This window comes from Mastigoproctus giganteus, chromosome 1 (assembly GCF_048544385.1).
Source record: "Mastigoproctus giganteus isolate SK-2022 chromosome 1, ASM4854438v1, whole genome shotgun sequence".
Taxonomy (NCBI): domain Eukaryota; kingdom Metazoa; phylum Arthropoda; class Arachnida; order Uropygi; family Thelyphonidae; genus Mastigoproctus; species Mastigoproctus giganteus.
In genome coordinates this window covers 248,696,217-248,715,883 of record NC_143575.1, presented here as the reverse complement: position 1 = coordinate 248,715,883, position 19,667 = coordinate 248,696,217, and the positions used below count along the sequence as shown (strand labels likewise).

General features: G+C 39.2%; 1 protein-coding gene across 3 annotated transcripts in view; it reads left to right on the top strand.

Annotated features, from left to right (window-relative positions):
* Positions 1 to 19,667, top strand: part of LOC150091741 (uncharacterized) — a 468,496-nt gene that overhangs the window by 340,136 nt on the left and 108,693 nt on the right. For all 3 annotated transcript variants that reach the window (XM_090376795.1, XM_090376796.1, XM_090376797.1), the window contains one exon: positions 17,836 to 17,884. In XM_090376795.1, coding sequence (XP_090232921.1) covers positions 17,836 to 17,884 — 49 coding nt within the window. The remainder of the gene's footprint in view (positions 1 to 17,835; positions 17,885 to 19,667) is intronic.

Here is a 19,667-nt window from a genome sequence, read left to right as displayed (position 1 = left end):
AGTATTTTTTGCATCCAGTTTCATTGTCATTGCATCATAGTACCCAATCAGATTGGCCAGACAAGATCTCTTAACAAACCATTACTGTGACTGAAGTATGACTGCACTCCTGTCAAGATAGTCCTACATTACTTGTCTAACCAGTGACTTCATTATTTTCCCTGGAATAGAAGTTAAGCTTACAGGTCTGTAATTGCCCTTTGATTCCCCTTTTGTGAATGGGGATACACATCTCGATTTAGGCGCCTCCGCAGCCAGGCGGGCAGGAGCAGCAGTGCATAGCACACACTTCTTGATTAGACCAGGGTTCGAGCCCATGCCCACCAAATACGGAGGATGTGGAAAGGTCAAGGAATGACCACCGCATATCCCCGGAGCAATATGGCCTTAGTTGCTAATGCTCCTAAAAACCAAATAACAACAACATCTCGAGTTCACAGTGACCTCCCCTGAATCCCAAGATGCTCTTATAATTATGACTAGGAGTTTGCTGGCCTTCTTTGCTATCTCCTTAATATAATTGGACACTTAATCTGCCTCGGCTTACCTAATCTCCTTTGTGACTCGATTGCAGACTAGTTTTTATATACCATAGGCATTCTATATCACCTGATAATTTAAATGCATCCCATGCATTTTTCTTCTCTGTCACATGTCTCAATAGTTCATCTGATATCCATTTAGGTCTAAATCTTGAACTGTTTCTTAGTTGGTATGAAACGAGTACTGAGAAGGGCAGCAAGATTGGTAAAGGGAACAAAGGGGGTACTCTTTATCAAGAAAGATTTCGGCTAGGTCTGCAACTACAGTCAAACTCAGCACGTTTTCATACCTAGTGCACATTGATTCTAACACTAAATTGAAAATAAGCAGATGTCTGAGTATGCACATGACTAAACATGATATGAAAATATTACAGGAAAAGATTAAAGAACAAGATTTAATGTAATAGATTAATCCAAATCGTAGAATTTACTTAAAGTGCTAAGATTTAAGAACAGAAAGTCTAAGAAAGAGCAAAAAATGAAGTGGATAAAGACCAAGAGGTAGCATGCAACCTGCTGTTGATACAAGAACAAAATATCCACAAGAAGCATGAGATGACTTTAATAATAAACTTTCCCAGGATCATGAGATTGGGGAATTGACCTTATTTAAACCAGATTTTTTCACAGTGAGCTACTTGTAAAATAAAGTCTAATGGTAACCTCCTTACAATTCTTTTTACCTCTGTATTAAATAAAATATAATGGTTGTAGAATTATAATTTTTAATTAAAAACAATTGTGGGTAATATAAAATTTCGAAGTAAACTTAAGAACTAAATCAGGCAAGTAATTAATGAAATTTCTGTTTGCTGATTTTCTCCAGAATATTATATTTTGATTTCTGTGTTCCATGATTGACTAAAATAAACTTTGATTGACTGGTCTCTTGTGATCCACCATTTTCCAGCCCTCTATCTAAACAGTTATTTATTTTGTGTTGGAACATACAAGGAAGCAAATATGGAAATGTTGGAATATTAGTTAATATACAGACATAGCTAAAAAAAAAAAAAAAATCCAATGAACAAATAGTTAAATAGCATAAACATATATAGCAACACAAAATAATATGTCTGGATTACACAATTTCTTTACACAATTTCTGCCCAGAAGTCAGCCACTTCAGTGGTATTCTCTGTTGCCTCTAAGAGGTCGAGCATGTTGCAAGTTGTAGGGGCAACATGCCAGCTAATAAGATGTTTTGTTGTTTGTTCAGTTCCACATTCATACAGTTGAAATTTGGGGTTGGATACCCCATTTCTTCAAATTGTCTAGATTCACTCATGCCAGTTTTAAGACAGTTGAGTGACTGCCCAATTTTCCATCTATACAGGGTGTAATTTTTCTTGTGGATTCATCCAGTCTTTGGTTTCTTAACTTCTAGCTCTCCATTTGGCAGTGTGGGCCAACGATGGTGTGTTAAGAAATTCATTTGTCGTCGCAATAAATTCTCTTCTTGATTTCAGTCTTTGAACAGAAGGTTATTTGCATTAGTAAATGCATATAATTCAAGAATGCCATGTATGCAACCTCAACACAAGCTGAACCATTTACAAGTCAAGAACTGAGTGCTGCCCTTAAAAAGGTAATGTCAAAAAATGCCCTGGATTGCATCTGATTGAGTATGCCTTTGTAATTAGATACCACAAGCTAAAGCCTGAAAATTTACTCTTAGAAACACCTACACCAATTGAGGTTTCCCTCAGCCTTGGAAGGTAGTGCTGCTATGCTTCATTGCCAAGCCTAACAAATTAACAACTGATCCAACTGATCTAGATCCTTCATCCCTATTCCCGTGTTGGCAAACCTGGGGAAAACTTGGGAGCGACTTATGGCCCTCCATATCATCAATCTGTTTCTTTCTAATAATCTGATCTCTCAAGCTTAATATGGCTTTACCCAGGGTAGGTTATGTGAAGATGCCCTCACTGACCTGATCCTGCACCTGGAAACATCACAATCAAAGTATGAACTAGCCCTTTTCATCGACTTTGAGGGGGTCTTTGTCAACGTTTGGTGGGAAAGTGCCTTCGAACACCTTCGAGCAGCTGAATGTCCACATAACCTCTACTGGCTCTTCAGGTGTTATTTTTCTGAACGATCTATACTAGTAAAATCAAAACACCTCCAAGTCCAAAGACCAGTCCATCGGGGTTGCCCCCTGGTTTGGATAAGCCAAAGCTGGCTTAACACCTTTTGAAAAAAACCAAAATCATCGCATTCGCTGACAATCTTACTATCGTCATTGCTGGACACTCCAGAGCAGCACTAGAATCAGCAGCACAGTGTGTAAGTTGTCTGATGACACCAGGGGTTCCCCCATCCCTGCAAATCAACAGCACAAGTGTGTTAGTTGTCTGACTGCACCAGGGGTTCTCCACTGGTGCAGTTGTCTCAATCAACAGCACATAAGGTATAAGGTATGTTCGTGTCAGACGGCACCTGGGATTTCTCCCATCTCCGCGTGTGTTTCACTGTATCGAGGACAGTACACTGTCAAGCCAGAGACTTGAAAGTGTGTGGGTTGTGTCTGTGCAGTGTGATATGTTGTGCCCATTGTTTATCCGGCTAATTGGCCGCCAGGCCCCTAGTGGGGCCCGACGTTGCCCATACCCTGCCACGTGGAGGCTAGCCGGGTGTATCCAGTATCACAACAATTTGCTCTGGCAGGTCCTGCCACCTAGTTTCCTGGGATTTCAGTGGCTAGGGCCTATTTAAAAAAAAAAAAAAAAAAATTTTATGCATTTGACATTAATGCTTAATGGGATTGCTGTTAGGAAATCGCTGGTTAGGGTTGAACACTAAAGAGATGTGTTAAAGGCCAAATAGGTCGGGCAAAATTTTGATGTTATTAAATTTAGACATGTAACGCTAGATAAAAGCTGATAGTGTTAGATATCTTAGAGATTTGCACAAAACCGGTAGAATTTAGACGTTGGTTATAATTTGGCGGCATTGTTAAGGGGTGTACTAGGTCGATTTAGTGAGAGAGAGAGAGAGAGAGAGAGAGAGAGAGAGAGAGAGAGAGAGAGAGAGAGGGGGGGGGAGATTGAAGACTGGGGAGGAAACAGATAGAAGAATAGGGACGGATAGAGTAGGCATCCCCAAAGAGGTCAGTGGAGACGAGCCCCACCAGGCGAAATATGGGGGGTAGGCAGGGAGGAGAGGAGACAGAGATCCGTCTCCTCCATTCCCTGCCTGGGGATGGGGTTTTAAAGGGAACCAGGTTAGAGTACCCAGTTCGGATCGCCAATGGCGTGTTGGCAGCAAAGCCGCAGAATGTCTTCGTCGGTGTCATGTCCAAGGAGTGTCGAATCCGGTATGAAGGTCCAGCTGCCCATCCCGCTCTGGGGGTGGGATATGTTAGCTGGCAGTGGGGAACCTACCAGGTGAAGGGGGGGGGGACACACACATTTACTTCATTCGTAATGTGCATTCTCACTCTACTTGCATTCTTTTTTTTTTTTTTTTTTTATTTTATTATTATTATTTTTTATTTTTTTTTTTTTTCAACAGCACAGCGGGTCTTCAATAACTTCACCTCCTGGACAGTGCTTAACAAACTTCAGATAAATCCTACCAAATCCAAAATGATAGTTTTTAAAACCAGGCTTGATCTGTGAAGGCCCCCTCAGATCAAAATTAACAGAATCCAAATAGCTTTTGTTGACTAAACCAAAATCCTTGGAGTGGTAATCTACCACCGGCTATCATTCCTCCCACATCTCCAGTATCTCAGTACAAAGACCAAGAAGTTCAAAGCCTCCAGTGTAAGAATATCCAGGAGAGGTGGAGACTATCAAGGCGTACTGCTCTACTATAAGGCTGTTTTTCTCCCAATTATCTCCTTTGCAGCCGGGGCTTGGTTTCATTGGGTTCCTATCATCAAAATGAGAGAGAAACTCAATTCTATTCAGAGAAGAATGCTTTTGGCAACCCATCTGGTCTGCTGTACAGTCTCCACAGCTGCAATCCAAATAATAGCAGGCACCCTTTCACTAGACTTATACATGATCTATGGAGGTCTTTGCTACTGACTCAGAAAAGGTATTCCTGCCTTTATCCTTGACATAGAACTCTCCTTAAATACAGATCTTAAAAAAAGAGAGAAAGCTCGATGCTTAAATGAGCTTATTAATGCGTGGCAGACCAGATGGGACACCTCAGTTGTGGGGGTCGCGACAAGAAATTTTCTCCCAGATGCGACCTTTGTGATGCCCAAAAATAATAGGATCTGGTTCTCCCTCAGTCTTGAATCCTTGTTCCTCTTATAACTGGGCATGGATCACTGATTGAAAAACTTCATCAGTTTGGGCTTTAAATATTAACTTATGCTACTGTGGACAGTGTGAAAATTGGCACCATTTAATATTTGAGTGTGTCTAGTATCAAGAATACAGACTGCCTCAAGAGCAAGAACCTTCGAACACCAATTTCTCCCCAAGACCAGGCCCATCAACTTATCAATACCTTGACTAACCTCGCTACATTCTAAGTCTTCACCACAGATGTCTTTGCCCGGCGGAAGTCACTGATTGCAGACCATCAACAAACTGACTCCAACTAAACCTCTTTCTTTGTTATATATATAAATGCACTATGAGAAGGGTTTTTCCTCTTCTTCTGTCTTTTATTTATCTATTATTATATTTTCCCCCATCTTCTTTTTTTCCTCTCCTTTTTTTTTACTCCACTCCCCCCCCCCCCCCCAATTATTATTTTTTATTTATTTATTTTTATTATTATAAATACACCATGCGGTATTTTTTTATATTTATTTATTTTGCTCCTCTGGAGCGGGTCCCTGGAGGAATCTCGCCCACCTTCCTGTGGTTTGGATGAGTACTCAGAATCATCTGTCCAGGTGACTGATGCTTCTGGGTAGCCAAGTGGCCATGGCAAGACACAACAACAAAATACACATAAACCTACATCACACACATAACTGGCCCATTGGTGGTGAGGCGGAGCTGAACTGACATTCTAGGAGCTGCCCTTTACAAAAACACATGTCCACATCCACATATGATGCAAGAAAGCAAGGTTATATGCCATCGTAAAAAAAAAAAAAAAAAAAAAAAAACCTTCCCATTTCAACCAACCTTTTGCCCCAAAAGTTCGTCCAGTTCTTCCTTGAATTTATTTAAGCTATCAACCACATGCTGGCTAAAGACAAATTTCCACACCTGTTCTACAACTGTCTTTCCTCAACTTGAGTTTTTGCCCCCTCAGGTTTGTAATCTGAGCAAGAGGAAGAATCCCATCAGCATTGAGCCTGCTCAAACCATTCAAGGTTTGACCAGGCTCAAACAGGCACACACATCAATCAATCAATCACCTTGCAGGTGCCTAGTCTCTGGATGCTGCAGTTTGCAGAACTTAAGCTCTTTCTTGGTAAGAGGACCCCCTCCATTTACCTCACCAATCTTGTTGCCTTTCTCTGTACTTGCTCAAGCAACTCTACATCCTTCCTAAAATAAGGCCTCCAGACCTGCATACAGTACTCAATGCATGGCCTGACCATTGCCTTATACAAAGGGATAATTACCTCCTTTTCCCTACTAGCAAAATTCCTGTATATTGTTGACAATACCACATGATCTCCTTTGGCAGCCTGTCTGCATTGCTCAGAAAACTTCATATCTGAATGCATTACCCCCCCCCCCCAAGTGTTTTACATTTTCTCCCAATCTAAGTGTAGTACAGCACAGTTGGTACATTTCTCTGGGGTTACTGCTTCTTCCCATATGAAGTACTTTGCATTTGTCAATGTTAAAATTCAGTTGCCACTTCCCAACCCATCTGCCCAAATTTTCTAGATCTGCTGCTGTAGCACACTTCCATTACTGTTATTAACAATCCTGCCAACCTTTGTATCATCTGAAAACTTTGACATTAAGCCTGATGTACTTTCATCAATATCATTGACAAATATACAAAACAACAATGGGTTTAATATCAAACCCTGAGGGACTCAACTAATAACATTACTCCACGAAGAGCAGTCTCCATTGATTACCATTCTCTGTCTTCTCCCACTGAACCATCCTTTTATCCATTGTAGCAACTTGCTCTTAATGCTATAGTGCTCTAATTTGTACAGTAGTCTTCCATGTGTAGTGCAGGACCAAAGTATTTTTTGGTGCCCTTTACTGAGGATATATATATTTGCTTCATTGTTCTCCTCTTTTTTTTTTTTTTTTTTTTTTCATCCCTTAAAGAATGGCATGCCAGGCTGGAGCCCTACCAGCTTGTACATTAATCAGCACTGTCCATGTGCAACAGTATCAAAAGCTTACCTGAAATTCAAGGGTAAAAAATTATTCAGAATAAATAATTTTTTGCATTCAATTTCTTTGTGACCACATAGTATCCAATTAAATTGGTTAGACAAAACTTATCCATTAGTTTAACTTCTGTTCCGGGTAAAATAATGGAGTCACTGGTTAAAGAGGCATTGCAGGATCATCTAGACAAGACTGCAGCAATGATTCAGACACAGCATGGGTTTGTTAAGGGAAAGTCTTGTCTGAAAAATATGATTGGATATTATGTGGTTACAAAGGAACTGGATGCAAAAAATAATTTTGATATCATATACTTTGATTTCAGGAAAGCATTTGACACTATTATGCATGGAAGACTACTTTATAAATTGGAGCAGAATGGTATTAAGGGTAAGTTGCTACAATGGATAAAAGGATAGTTGAGTGGGAGAAGACAGAGGGTGGTAATCAATGGGTGCTGCTCTTCGTGGATTAATGTTATTAGAGGAGTCCCACAGAGTTCGATGTTGGTTCCACTGTTGTTTTTTATATTTATCAATGATATTGATGAAGGTATATCAGGTTTATTTTCGAAGTTTGCAGATGATATAAAGGTTGGAAAGGTTGTTAATGGCAGTGTGCTACTGAAACAGGATCTAGAAAATTTGGGCAGATGAACTGAGAAGTGGCAACTGAAGTTTAACATTGACAAATGTTAACAGGATGGGATACACTTAAATAGAAAGGATGCAAGAATATTTGTTGATGCTATTGAGGCAGTGTTAGGTGGGCCGGAAAACAGCTAGCTTGGGGGGATACAAGGACTAATAGATTAACGGTAGCCACTGGCACAGGTGAAAGTGATTCTTGCACTGCTTCTATTGGAATGAGCAGCAGCCTGGAAAACAAGATGCTGGGTATTTTAGAGACTGCTGGGAGTCATTGCGGTACAAGTAAACACATGGGTTGTGTTAGGGTAGCTAAGAATAGGAACAGGCACATGTATACTTGCGTATACACCAGTGCTAGGAGTTTGGTAAATAAATATGATGAATTTGAGGTATTGCTCAAAACATCAAAGGCAGATATTGTTGGGATATCAGAGCCTTGGTGTCACACAGATATAAGAAATGCAGAGCTGGAATTTGGGGAGTACAATGTGTACAGGAAGAGAGGAGGGATTATGCTATTAGTTAAGAAACACATAAAATCCAAGGAAGTGAAGCCAGTCGACATCGCTGGACAGTGCAGTGTCGAGTCAGTTTGGTGTGAAATAAGCACTGGGAAAGGAAAAATGAGAGTAGTTGAGGCCTAATGACTCTGAGCATAATAAGAAACTGTACAGGGAAATAGTGGGCGAGTAAATCAGAGAGGCTTATAATGGGGGATTTTAATTTCCCAGATGTGGACTGGAATTTGTGGGTTGGTTACTCACACACTAGCAAGGCTTTTGTGGATTTATTGGATGATTGTTTTTTACATCAACATGTTTGGGAGGCAACTAGAGGGAGTAATACTTTTGATCTGATTATCAGTAGTGATTCTTCATGCATTAAGAATCTGCAAATAAAAGAACCACTAGGTGGCAGTGATCACAGTGTGCTGAAGTGGGATTTACTCAGAGGTAACTACCATCGGTAGTAAAGGGAAGGGTTTTTGCTTTCGTAAAGGCAACTACGGTGGTCTGAGACAGTATTGAAATTCTATACAGTGGGACCAACTGATAATGTTACCAACAGCAAATTCAAAAAGGGAAGCATTTGAAGAATTTATCTTGGAAGCTACTAGGCTTTACATACCAACTAAGAAATATTGTTCAATGTTTAGGCCTAAATGGATGTCAGATGAACTAATGAGACATATGGCAGAGAAGAAAAATGCATGGGATATATATAAATTAATTGGTGACATGGGAGCCTATGATAGATATAAGCTGGTCTGTAACCAAGTCACAAAGCATGACTTAGGCAGGCAAAGGGGTGCCTCCGTAGCCAGGTGGGCAGAAGCAGAAGTGCGTAGCACATGCTTCTTGATTAGACCATGGTTCAAGCCCGTGACCACCAAATACGGAGGTGCAGTAAGGTCAGGGAATGACCACTGCATATCCCCGGAGCAATATGGCCTTAGTTGCTAATGCTCCTAAAAACCAAATAACAAGAACAGCAGGCAAAGGCAGATTATGAGAAATCTTTGGCAAAGGATGCAAAGAAAAACAGCAAAGAGTTCTTTACATACGTAAATTTTAGAAGGAAGGTGATGAATCAGATTGGTCCACTGGATATTGATGGTTTAACTGTTTATGATCCTGCTCAGATAGCTTATAATCTGAATAAGTATTTTGCATCTACATTGACACAGGAGAAGTTATTAAGGAAGGAAAATGCTGGAAGTTTATCAAACTGTAACAGGGTGCTTAAGTTTTGTAATAACTGAGAGTAAAGTGGAGGATTGATCCACCAGATATTGATGGTTCAACTGTTAATGATCCTGCTCAGGTGGCTAACAAACTGAGTATTTTGCATCTGCATTCACTCATGAGGAGTTATTCAGGGAGGGGAATGCCAGAGGTGAATTAAACTCTGGCAGTGAGCTAGATGATTGTGTAATAACTGAGAGGAAAGTGGAGGAGAAATTGTTGAAGATAAACATAAGGAAGGCACCTGGGGTGGATGGGATCTATTCAGTTATTTTAAAGGAGGCAGCAAAAGAAGTAAGCAAACCCTTTGCCATAATTATGAGAGCTTCTTTGGACTCAGGGGAGGTACCCATGGACTGGAGATGTGTAATTGTAGACCTTTAACTTCTGTTCCAGGAAAATTAATGGAGGCACCGGTTAAAGAAGCACTGAAGGATCATCTAGTTAAGACTTCGGTTATAGCCCAGACAAAGCATGGTTTTGTTATCATGTATTTGGATCTTAGAAAGGCTTTTGATGCTGTTGTACATGGAAGATTGCCGAACAAATTGGAGCAGTGTGGCATTGGAGAAAAATTGCTGCTAAGTGGCAGAAGACAGAGTGGTAATCAATGGACACTGCTCATTGTGGACTAATGTTATTAGTGGAGTCCCTCAGAGTTTAATGTTGGGTCCATTGTTGTTTTCTGTATTTATAAATGATATTGATGATGGTATATCAAGCTTAATGTCCAAGTTTGCAGATGATATGAATGTTGGCAGGTTTGTTAAGGACACAAATGTCAGTACGCTGCTGCAACAGGATCTAGAAAAGTTGAGCAGATAGGCTGAGAGGTGGCAAATGAAGTTTAACATTGACAAATGTAAAGTACAGTAATACCTCGACTTATGCGAACTCAGAGTTACGCGGTTCTTGATTTTTTCGTTTCGCAACACTGCCGCCCACTATCTTCAAGGTTGTTTTTCATATGCTATCGATATAAGGTGGGACGGCGGAGAGTGAGAGCGAAAGATGCACAAAATTCAACTTTGCTGTCGCATGAGCTGCACACATACCAGAATTTGCATTCCAACTGTCATATTTATATGTGTGCGTTTGAATTCATTCTCAACTTTTGTCGGAAATTACATCGTTTTCACGAATAAAAAAACTTTCCAGGCTTTAAGGTTTCCAAAGACCGATTGACAATGATGGTCGGCGGGAATGCAGCTGGTGAATGCAAGTTAAAACCTCTCTTAATTTATTGCTCCGAAAACCCAAGAGTTTTAAAAAATATATCTAAAATAGCTTACCAGTGATTTGGAAGTCAAATCATAAAGCTTGGGGCGCCTCCGTAGCCAGGTGGGCTGGAGCAGCAGTGTGTTGCACACGCTTCTTGATTAGACCTAGGTTCGAGCCCATGACCACCAAATATGGAGGATGCGGAAAGTTCAGGAAATGACCACCACATATCCCCGGAGCAACATGGCCTTTGTTGCCAATGCTCCTAAAAATCAAATAACAACAATAAAGCCTGGGTGACAGCGTCCGTTTTTGAATACTGGTTTGGTCACCACTTCATACCTGAAGTCGAACGTAATTGCAAGTCTAAACAGATTCCATTTAAATTGATCCTTCTTATTAACAATGCACCTGGTCACCCTCCTGCCGCACTAATTAATTTCAAACGATGTGTGAAAGTTTTTGCCTCCAAACACAACCAGCTTGCTTCAACCAATGGACCAGGGAGTCATCAAAACATTCAAGGCCTACTGCACGAGGCGTTCGTTTGCACGTCTGAATGAAGCTATGAGACAAATTAGTGATATATCTGTTAAAGACTTTAGGAAACAATTCAATGTTTTAGATGCCGTAAGAATCATTGAAGAATCTTGGGATGGAATTCACAAAAAAACATTGAATGGTGTCTGGAAGAAACTTTGTCCTTTTTTTTTTTTTTTTTTCCAAAAACGAGACGAAAACAATGCCAGAAACTGATCATGTCGCTCATATGATAGAAGTTGTTAATCTTGCCAGGCAATTAGATTTGGAAGTCAATGGTGATGATGTCAACGAGCTGTTGGATTCACATAGTGAATCGAACTGCAATTGTATAACCAACTGTATAAATAACTGCAATTTTATTAAATATTTTTATTTTAAACAATGAATGAGCTCATAGAGATGCGTGAACAAAACATCACTGAATTATCCCACACTTCAGACCCAGTTCCACCAGAAAAGCACATGACAATTGCAAGCTTGACAGAAGGTCTCAGCTCAATTGAAAAAATGGCTTAAAAATTTTAGAAAACATAGACACCAACAAAGAACGCATTATAGCTACAAAGCAAGGAATAAAAAATTATTAGCTTGCTACGAAGAAATTCTGCGTGAAAAAAAAGAAGGCGCTGTGTCGTCAGACGAATTTGCTAGATTTTATGAAGCCATCGACATTGAAATAACTTTTTTACGTAAATCATTTATTTTTTAATATATAATTTGTATTAATATGTATAAATAACTGCAATTTTATTAAATATTTTTCTTTTAATCTAGTGTTTTTGTTAGTCCTTGGTCCCATTTAAACAAAATTTATATGTATTTATATGCAAAGTTGTACCCCGACTTACGCGAATTCGACTTAAGCAATTTTCGTCGGACCCACCTATCGCGTAACTTCAGAGTATTACTGTACTACATATGGGAAGCAGTAATCCCAGAGTAACGTATAAACTCTGTGGTACTACACTGACAGTGGTAGAGAACGAAAAGGACGGGGGTAATTGTGTAGGCAGATATGAAGTTTTCTGAGTAGTGCAGACGGTTTGCAAGAGTAGCTCATTTTGTCAATGATATACAGGAATTTTTCTAGCAGGGATAAGGAGATTATTATCCCCTTGTATAAGGCAATGGTTAGGCCACACCTTGAGTACTGTATATAGGTCTGGAGCCCTCACAGAGAAGGGCAACAAGATTAATAAATGGAACGAAGGGTTGCTCTTACGAAGAAAGGACTAAGTTTTGCAAATTACAGTGCCTGGAGACTAGGCACCTGTGAGGTGATCTGATTGAGGTGTATAAACCTTGAATGGTTTGAGCATGCTCAGTGCTGATGGGATTTTATCTCTTGCTCAGAATAATCACCTGAGAGGATATAAATTCAAATCGAGGAAAGACAGATCTAGGATAGATGTGTGGAAGTTTGCCTTAAGCCAGCGGATAGTTGGTTGGTGGAAAAAACTTCCATCCTTTGTTGTGGAAGTTGATAGCCTAAATAAATTTAAGGCTGAGGTGGAGGTATGAAATGGGAGTTTTTTTTTTTTTTTTTGGCTGATGCTGTTTGAGCTAGCTTTCTTGTATCATATACTAATGCTAAATGCAAAGTACTGCATATGGGTAGAAGTAACCCCAGAGAGAAAAGGAACCAGCTTTGTGGTACTACAGTTGTAGAAGAAGATTTGCTGGAACTTGTACAGAGAAAGGCAACAAGATTGGTGAGGGGAATGAGGGGCTCGTCTTACGAAGCGAGCCTTAAGTTCTGCAGAATGCAGCCTCTGAAGACGAGGCACCTGCGAGATGATCTGATTGAGGTGTATAAGTCCTTGAATGGGTTGAGCACGCTGAATTCTGATGGGATTGTTCCACTTGTTCAGATTATGAACCTAAGGGGACATAAATTCAAATTGAGCAAAGACAGATGTAGAATAGATGTGTGGAAATTTGCCTTTAGCCAGCGGATGGTTAATTGCTTGAATAAACTTCCATCTATCATGGAAGTTGATGGGTTAAATAAATTTAAGGAGGAACTGGACAAACATTTAGAGGGAATTGTGTAAAATTTTTTTTTTTTTTTTTTTTGGCTGATGCTGCATAAGCTCATACACTTGCTTTCTTGCCTCACATGCCACCACTACTACTTCACCTTAACAAACCAATGCTGTGTCTGAATTGTTACTGCAGTCTTGTCTAGACAATCCTTTATCCTTCTTTCTACATTATTGTCCCTAAAACAGAAGTTAAACTAACGGGTTTGTAATTACTGTTGTTGCCCTTTGATACTCCTTTGTGAATTTGGGGATACATTTGCACATCTCCAGACCGTGGGACCCCCCCCCCCAGTCTAAGAATGCTCTCTTAATTATGGCTAAGGGTTTGCTTACTTCTTTGCTGCCTCCTTTAATTTAACTGGATAGATCCCAACCACCCCAGGTGCATTTCTTATGTTTAACTTCAACAATTTGTAGTAGTAGTAGTGGCGTGTGATGCAAGAAAGCAAGTGTATGAGCTTATGCAGCATCAGCCAAAAAAAAATCACACCATTCCCTTCAAATGCCTGTCCAATTCCTCCTTAAATTTATTCAGCCTATCAACTTCCACGACAGATGGAAGTTTGTTCCAGCAATTAACCACCCGCTGGCTAAAGGCAAATTTCTGCACATCTATTCTACATCTGTCTTTCCTCAATTTGAATTTATGCCCCCTTAGGTTCGTAATCTGAACAAGTGGAAGGATCCCATCAGAATTCAGCGTGCTCCACCCATTCAAGGCCTTATACACCTCAATCAGATCACTGCGCAGGTGCCTAGTCTCCAGCCACTGCAATTTGCAGAACTTAAGCCTCTCTTGGTAAGAGGATCCCTTCATTCCCCTCACCAATCTTGTTGCCCTTCTCTGTACATGCTCAAGTAAATCTACATCCTTCCTAAAATGAGGCTTCCAGACCTGTATGCAGTACTCAAGGTGTGGCCTGACCATTGCCTTATACAGAGGGACAATCACCTCCTTCTCCCTGCTAGCAAAATTCCTATATATCATTGACCTGCCCTGGCAGCCTGTCTGCATTGCTCAGAAAACTTCATATCTGACTGCACAATTACTCCCAGGTCTTTTTCATTTTCTACCACCTTAAGCGTAGTACCACACAGTTGGTACGTTTCTCTGGGGTTACTTCTACCCATATGCAGTACTTTGCATTTGTCAAGGTTAAACTCTTCAGTTGCCACTTCTTAGCCCATCTGCCCAAATTATCTAGATCCTGTTGCAGTAGCACACTGCCATTACTTGTCATTAACAACCCTGCCAACCTTTGTATCATCTGCAAACTTCGACATTAAGCCTAATATACCTTCATCAATATCATTGATAAATATACAAAACAACAGTGGACCCAATACTGAACCCTGTGGGACTCCACTAATAACATTAGTCCACGAAGAACAGCACCCATTGATTGTCCTCTATGCTATCTGAGCAGGATCATCAACAGTCGAACCATTGATAATAAGTGGACCAATCTGATTCACCCTGTTTCTTCCAGAGTTTATATAATCAATGAAGTCTTTCCTGTTTTTATTTGTCAAAGATTTCTTGTATTCTGCCTTCTCTTGGCTAACTTATATCTTCCATATCCTTCTGTGTCGCCTGATAATTTATATGCATCCCATGCATTTTTCTCTTCCATAACTATCAGCAGTGATAATTCATTCATTAAGAATTTGCAGATAAAGGCACCACTAGGTGGCATTGATCAGTGTACTGATGTGGGATTTACTTAAAGTTGTAACTGCCATTATCAGTTTCTCCCACCAGTGTATAGAATTTATAAATTGTTTGGAACCACTGTAGTCACTTTTACAAAAGCAAAAATCCTTTCCTTTACCCCTGATGGTAGTTACATCTTTAAGTAAATCCAACATCAGTACACTGTGATCACTGCCACTTAGTGATTTCTTTATCTGCAAATTCTTAATGCATGAATTATCACTGCTGATAATCAGATCAAGAGTATTACTCCTTGTGGTAGCCTCTTGAACATGCTGCTCTACAGCAGCATGTTCAAGATAAACAACCGTCCAGTAAATCTACAAAAATTCTCTCTAGTGTATGAGTGACCAACCCACAAGTTCCAGTCAATATCTGGGAAGTTAAAACCCCCCATTACAAGACATTCTGATTTACTGGCCTGCTCTTTCTCTGTATAGTTCATTGTACTCATCAGACTCTTTAGGCCTATAACACACTCATTTTGGCTTTTCTAGTGCTTATATTAGCCGATGACTTTCATCAACCGGTGAAATACCACCACTTTGCTTATTGGAGGCTTGAAGTGGTGAAACCCATGTTTTAGTCTCTAGAGCAAAGTTTCCGGCATCCACCTCCCGCCCATACTTCTCCTTCAACCCATACATGGTACTAAGTGCTATAGGTTTTGATACCTTTCGTGTTTGGAGTTTTCATTAAAAAAAAAAAAAAAAAAACACACCAAACTGACTCAACAATGCACTGTCCTAAATTTTGTTTATTTAACTAAAAACATAAACCCTCCTCCCTTCTTATCCTTTCTGTACACATTGTGCTCCCAAAATTCCAATTCTGCACTCCTTATATCTGTGTGACACCATGTCTCCGATATCCCAACTGTGTCTGTATATGTGGTGTCTTAACCAGCACATCAAATTTAATTACTATACTCCTAGCATTGGTGTACATGCAAGTATACATGCACCTGTTCTTATCCTTAATTACTCTAACACATCCCATGTATTTACTTGTTTCATGATGACTCCTAGCAGTTCTTGAAATCCCCAAGAACTTACTTGTCAGGCTGCTGCTGATTCCAATAGAAACAGTGCAAGAATCAGTTTTTGTAGTTCGATTCTTGCCTGTATCTCCTGTCTCACATCTTAACAGTGTATTGATGATATCATAATTATTTCATTTCTTATTAAAACTTTCTGCCTAAGTGAAACATTTATTTACAGTGGTAAATGGAATAATAAGTAAATGACTGAAAAGGTATGAGGGTTTCTTGTAGGCCTGATTCTAAATTAAAATGTAATTGTGATTATGTGAAAAATAAAACATAAGTACCTCAATATTCAGTCACTGTACAAAAAGATTTCGTTGCTGCTAACAGGAACTTTATATTCTACTATCCCTAAAAAGTGATCAAGATTTTGGTGGTATTAGGCACTTGGGTGTATGCAAGAAAGTTTTTAGCACTGTGGTGAGCTATAACACATCCCTGGCCCCATAATACTTGCTAACTGGCCACCTTACAGTTCAGATGTAGCTGCATTGACTCAATTTATTATTAATAAATAGTAATAAGTTTATTTTCTCGAAATAGCAGTGGCCAGAACTTACATATTCATTGTAACTATATATATATTTAATTTAGAGTAGCCAGCATCTTCTGGTGCCACAGTTCAGAATGGGCCGTGTTTTTTTTTTTTTTTTTTTTATGGCAGATATGTACCTAAACCTCTTACTTGTGGCCACATATACTGATCATGGACAGCCCTTTGAATTTATTTATTAAATAAATTAATTAATTAAATTAAAATAAAGGCTATATTTTTATATATGAGTTACACAACTTGGAAGTGCACCTCAAAAAATTAGGCCTGCACATCGGTCTGCATTAATACTTATTAGATAGTATGAACCAGAGCTGTAATGTTCAATATGTTCTACATTGATAACAATTTGTAAAGTAATAAGAGAAGTTTACCTCAATATAGTACGTAGAACACTTTCGTGTGATACTCTCCAGAAATTAAAACAAAAAAATAGTGTGAACCAGAGCTGTAATGCTCAATACGTTCTACGTTGATATCAATATTTGTAAAATAATAAGAGAAGTTTACCTCAATATAGTACGTATAGAACACTTTCGTTTGATACTCTTCAGAAATTAAAATGAAAAAAAGTATGAACCAGAGCTGTAATGCTCAATATGTTCTACGTTGATATCAATATTTGTTTCTGGAGAGTATCATATGGAAGTGTTCTACGTACTATATTGAGGTAACTTCTCTTATTATTTTACAAATATTAATACTTATTGTAGCCAGTTTGGAATATATATCTGAAATTACTTGTTTTGTGGGGCTAAATGTGGGGATGCTGTGCCATATATTCTCTCAAATTTGTTTACCTGGGTAGTTTTAGTTATTTACATGTTTTTAATGTTACTCCAGTACTGCTACAATCATTTGACACCTCATTTTCTATAATTATTATATTCTCAAGAAAGTGCTTACTTTGTGTTTACATATAGCATTGTACACATTGCTGCTTCCTTTCTAAAACAATGGAATGGTGGAAAGGATCAGTGGGACATTAAAAGAAATCAAAGATAGTAGGTGCACTAGAAAATGGGATTCCATTTTAAGGCATGCTTTATTTGCTCAGAACACTTTAGCGCTGTTTTAAAAGAAAAGGATTAAGAATATTTTGTTAACTTATAAGTGTCCATAGTGTTAGACTGTTTTAGATACAATAAAAAAAAGTATGCATAGTTAGCTACAGTTGGTATTGCATGTCTCCTTTATTTTATTTTATTTGATATATTTTTTTATATTCTCTTAAATGTGATTGAATAAAATATTGATTTACTTACAAGAAGTGCTATTTTATATTTCTGTATTTCCATAAATTGCATTGATGGCATTGTTCACTCTAACTCTGAACAATACATTCCTCTTCAAATAAACTCTTAAGGCATTTTAGCTTATGTTAATCAAAGGCATCATTAATAATGTGAAGCTTAAATTCTCTTGGCTTTGTATAGTTGTCTTCTTAACCAATTTTTCCATGTGTTTTTCCCCCCCTGTTTTAGGCAAAAGAATAAACGCTGGTGGAAAGAAAATGGCTTCACCAATAAATCTGTAAGTTGTTTAAATATAACTTTCAATATTTCTTATGCAGAAAAAAATACAATAGTAGTTTTTCTGAAATATTTTACATAAATTTAAATCCCTTGAAGACAAACTGACTTGTCTTCAAGGGGAGAATAAATTGAATTGTTGATACTAAATGAAGGCATCAATTTGCTTCCTCTTTTGCGAAAGCTAGTGTGTGTGTGTGGGGGGGGGGGGGAGCTTAATTGGAATCTAGCTTGTTCAAGTCCTTAATGATAGGCAAATGGTACAACCTAATTGTCAAAATCAGGTACAGGTGGTGCCTCGCAATTCGACGTACCGCTATTCAACAGTCGGATTTCACGGGCCGGCGAAAACACTACATGATATTGCACGATAGAATTCTTTGCTGGACTACGTAACTGCGTTTAAAGTTACTAAATAGCACTAAATAGTGAAGGCTACTTCATACATTTTAACCAATGGTATTAAAGAGCGGGAGTAACATTTAGCATTAGTAGAGGCATTTGATGCAAGAAAGCAAGCTTATGCAGCATCAGCCAAAAAAAAAAAATAAAGTTAAATAAAAAATAACCACTTCCACTTCACCCCTCTGTTCGTTTGAAATACCTGTCCAGCTGAGTCTTAAACTTATTTAGGCTATCAACTTCCACGACAAGGGATGGAAGTCTGCTCCACCTACCAACCACCAGCTGGCTAAAGGCAAATTTCCGCACATCTATCCTACATCTGTCTTTCCTCAATTTGAACTTATGCCCTCTCAGGTGATTATTCTGAGCAAGAGGAAGAATCCCATCAGCATTGAGCATGCTCAAACCATTCAAGGCTTTGTACACCTCTATCAGATCACCTCGCTGGTGCCTAGTCTCCAGACACTGTAATTCGCAAAACTTAAGCCTTTCTTCGTAAGAGCACCCCCTTTGTTCCATTCACTAATCTTGTTGCTCATCTCTGTACTCGTTCCAGCATCTCTACATCCTTCTTGAAATGAGGCCTCCAGGCCTGTATACAGTACTCTAGGTGTGGCCTGACCATTGTCTTATACAAGGGAATAATCACCTCCTTATCCCTGCTAGAAAAATCCTATATATCATTGACAATACACCATGAGCTACTCTTGCAGCCCATCTGCACTGCTCAGAGAACTTCATATCTGCCTGCACAACCACCCCCAGGTCCCTTTCATTCCCTACCACTGTCAGTGTAGTACCACAGAGTTGATACGTTGCTCTGGGGTTGCTGTTTCCCATATGTAGTACTTTACATTTGTCAATGTTAAACTTCATTTGCTACCTCTCAGCGCATCTACTCAACCTTTCCAGATCCTGTTGCAGCAGCATAGTGTCAGTAGTGTCCTTGACAACCCTGCCAACAGCCCATCTGCTCAATCTTTCCACATCCTGTTGCAGCAGCATAGTGTCAGTAGTGTCCTTGACAACCCTGCCAACCTTCGTATCATCTGCAAACTTGGACATTAAGCTTGATATACCATCATCAATATCATTTATAAATACAGAGAACAATAAAGGACCCAATACTGAACCCTGAGGGACTCCACTAATAACATTAGTCCACGATGAGCAGTGTCCATTGATTACCACTCTCTGTCTTCTCCCCCTCAACCACCCCTTTATCCATAGCAGCAATTTGCCTCCAATGCCACACTGCTCCAATTTGTGCAGCAGTCTTCCATGTGCAACAGTATCAAAAGCCTTTCTAAGATCAAAGTATATAATATCAAAGTTATTCCCTGCATCCAGTTCTTTTGTGACTGCATCATAGTATCCAA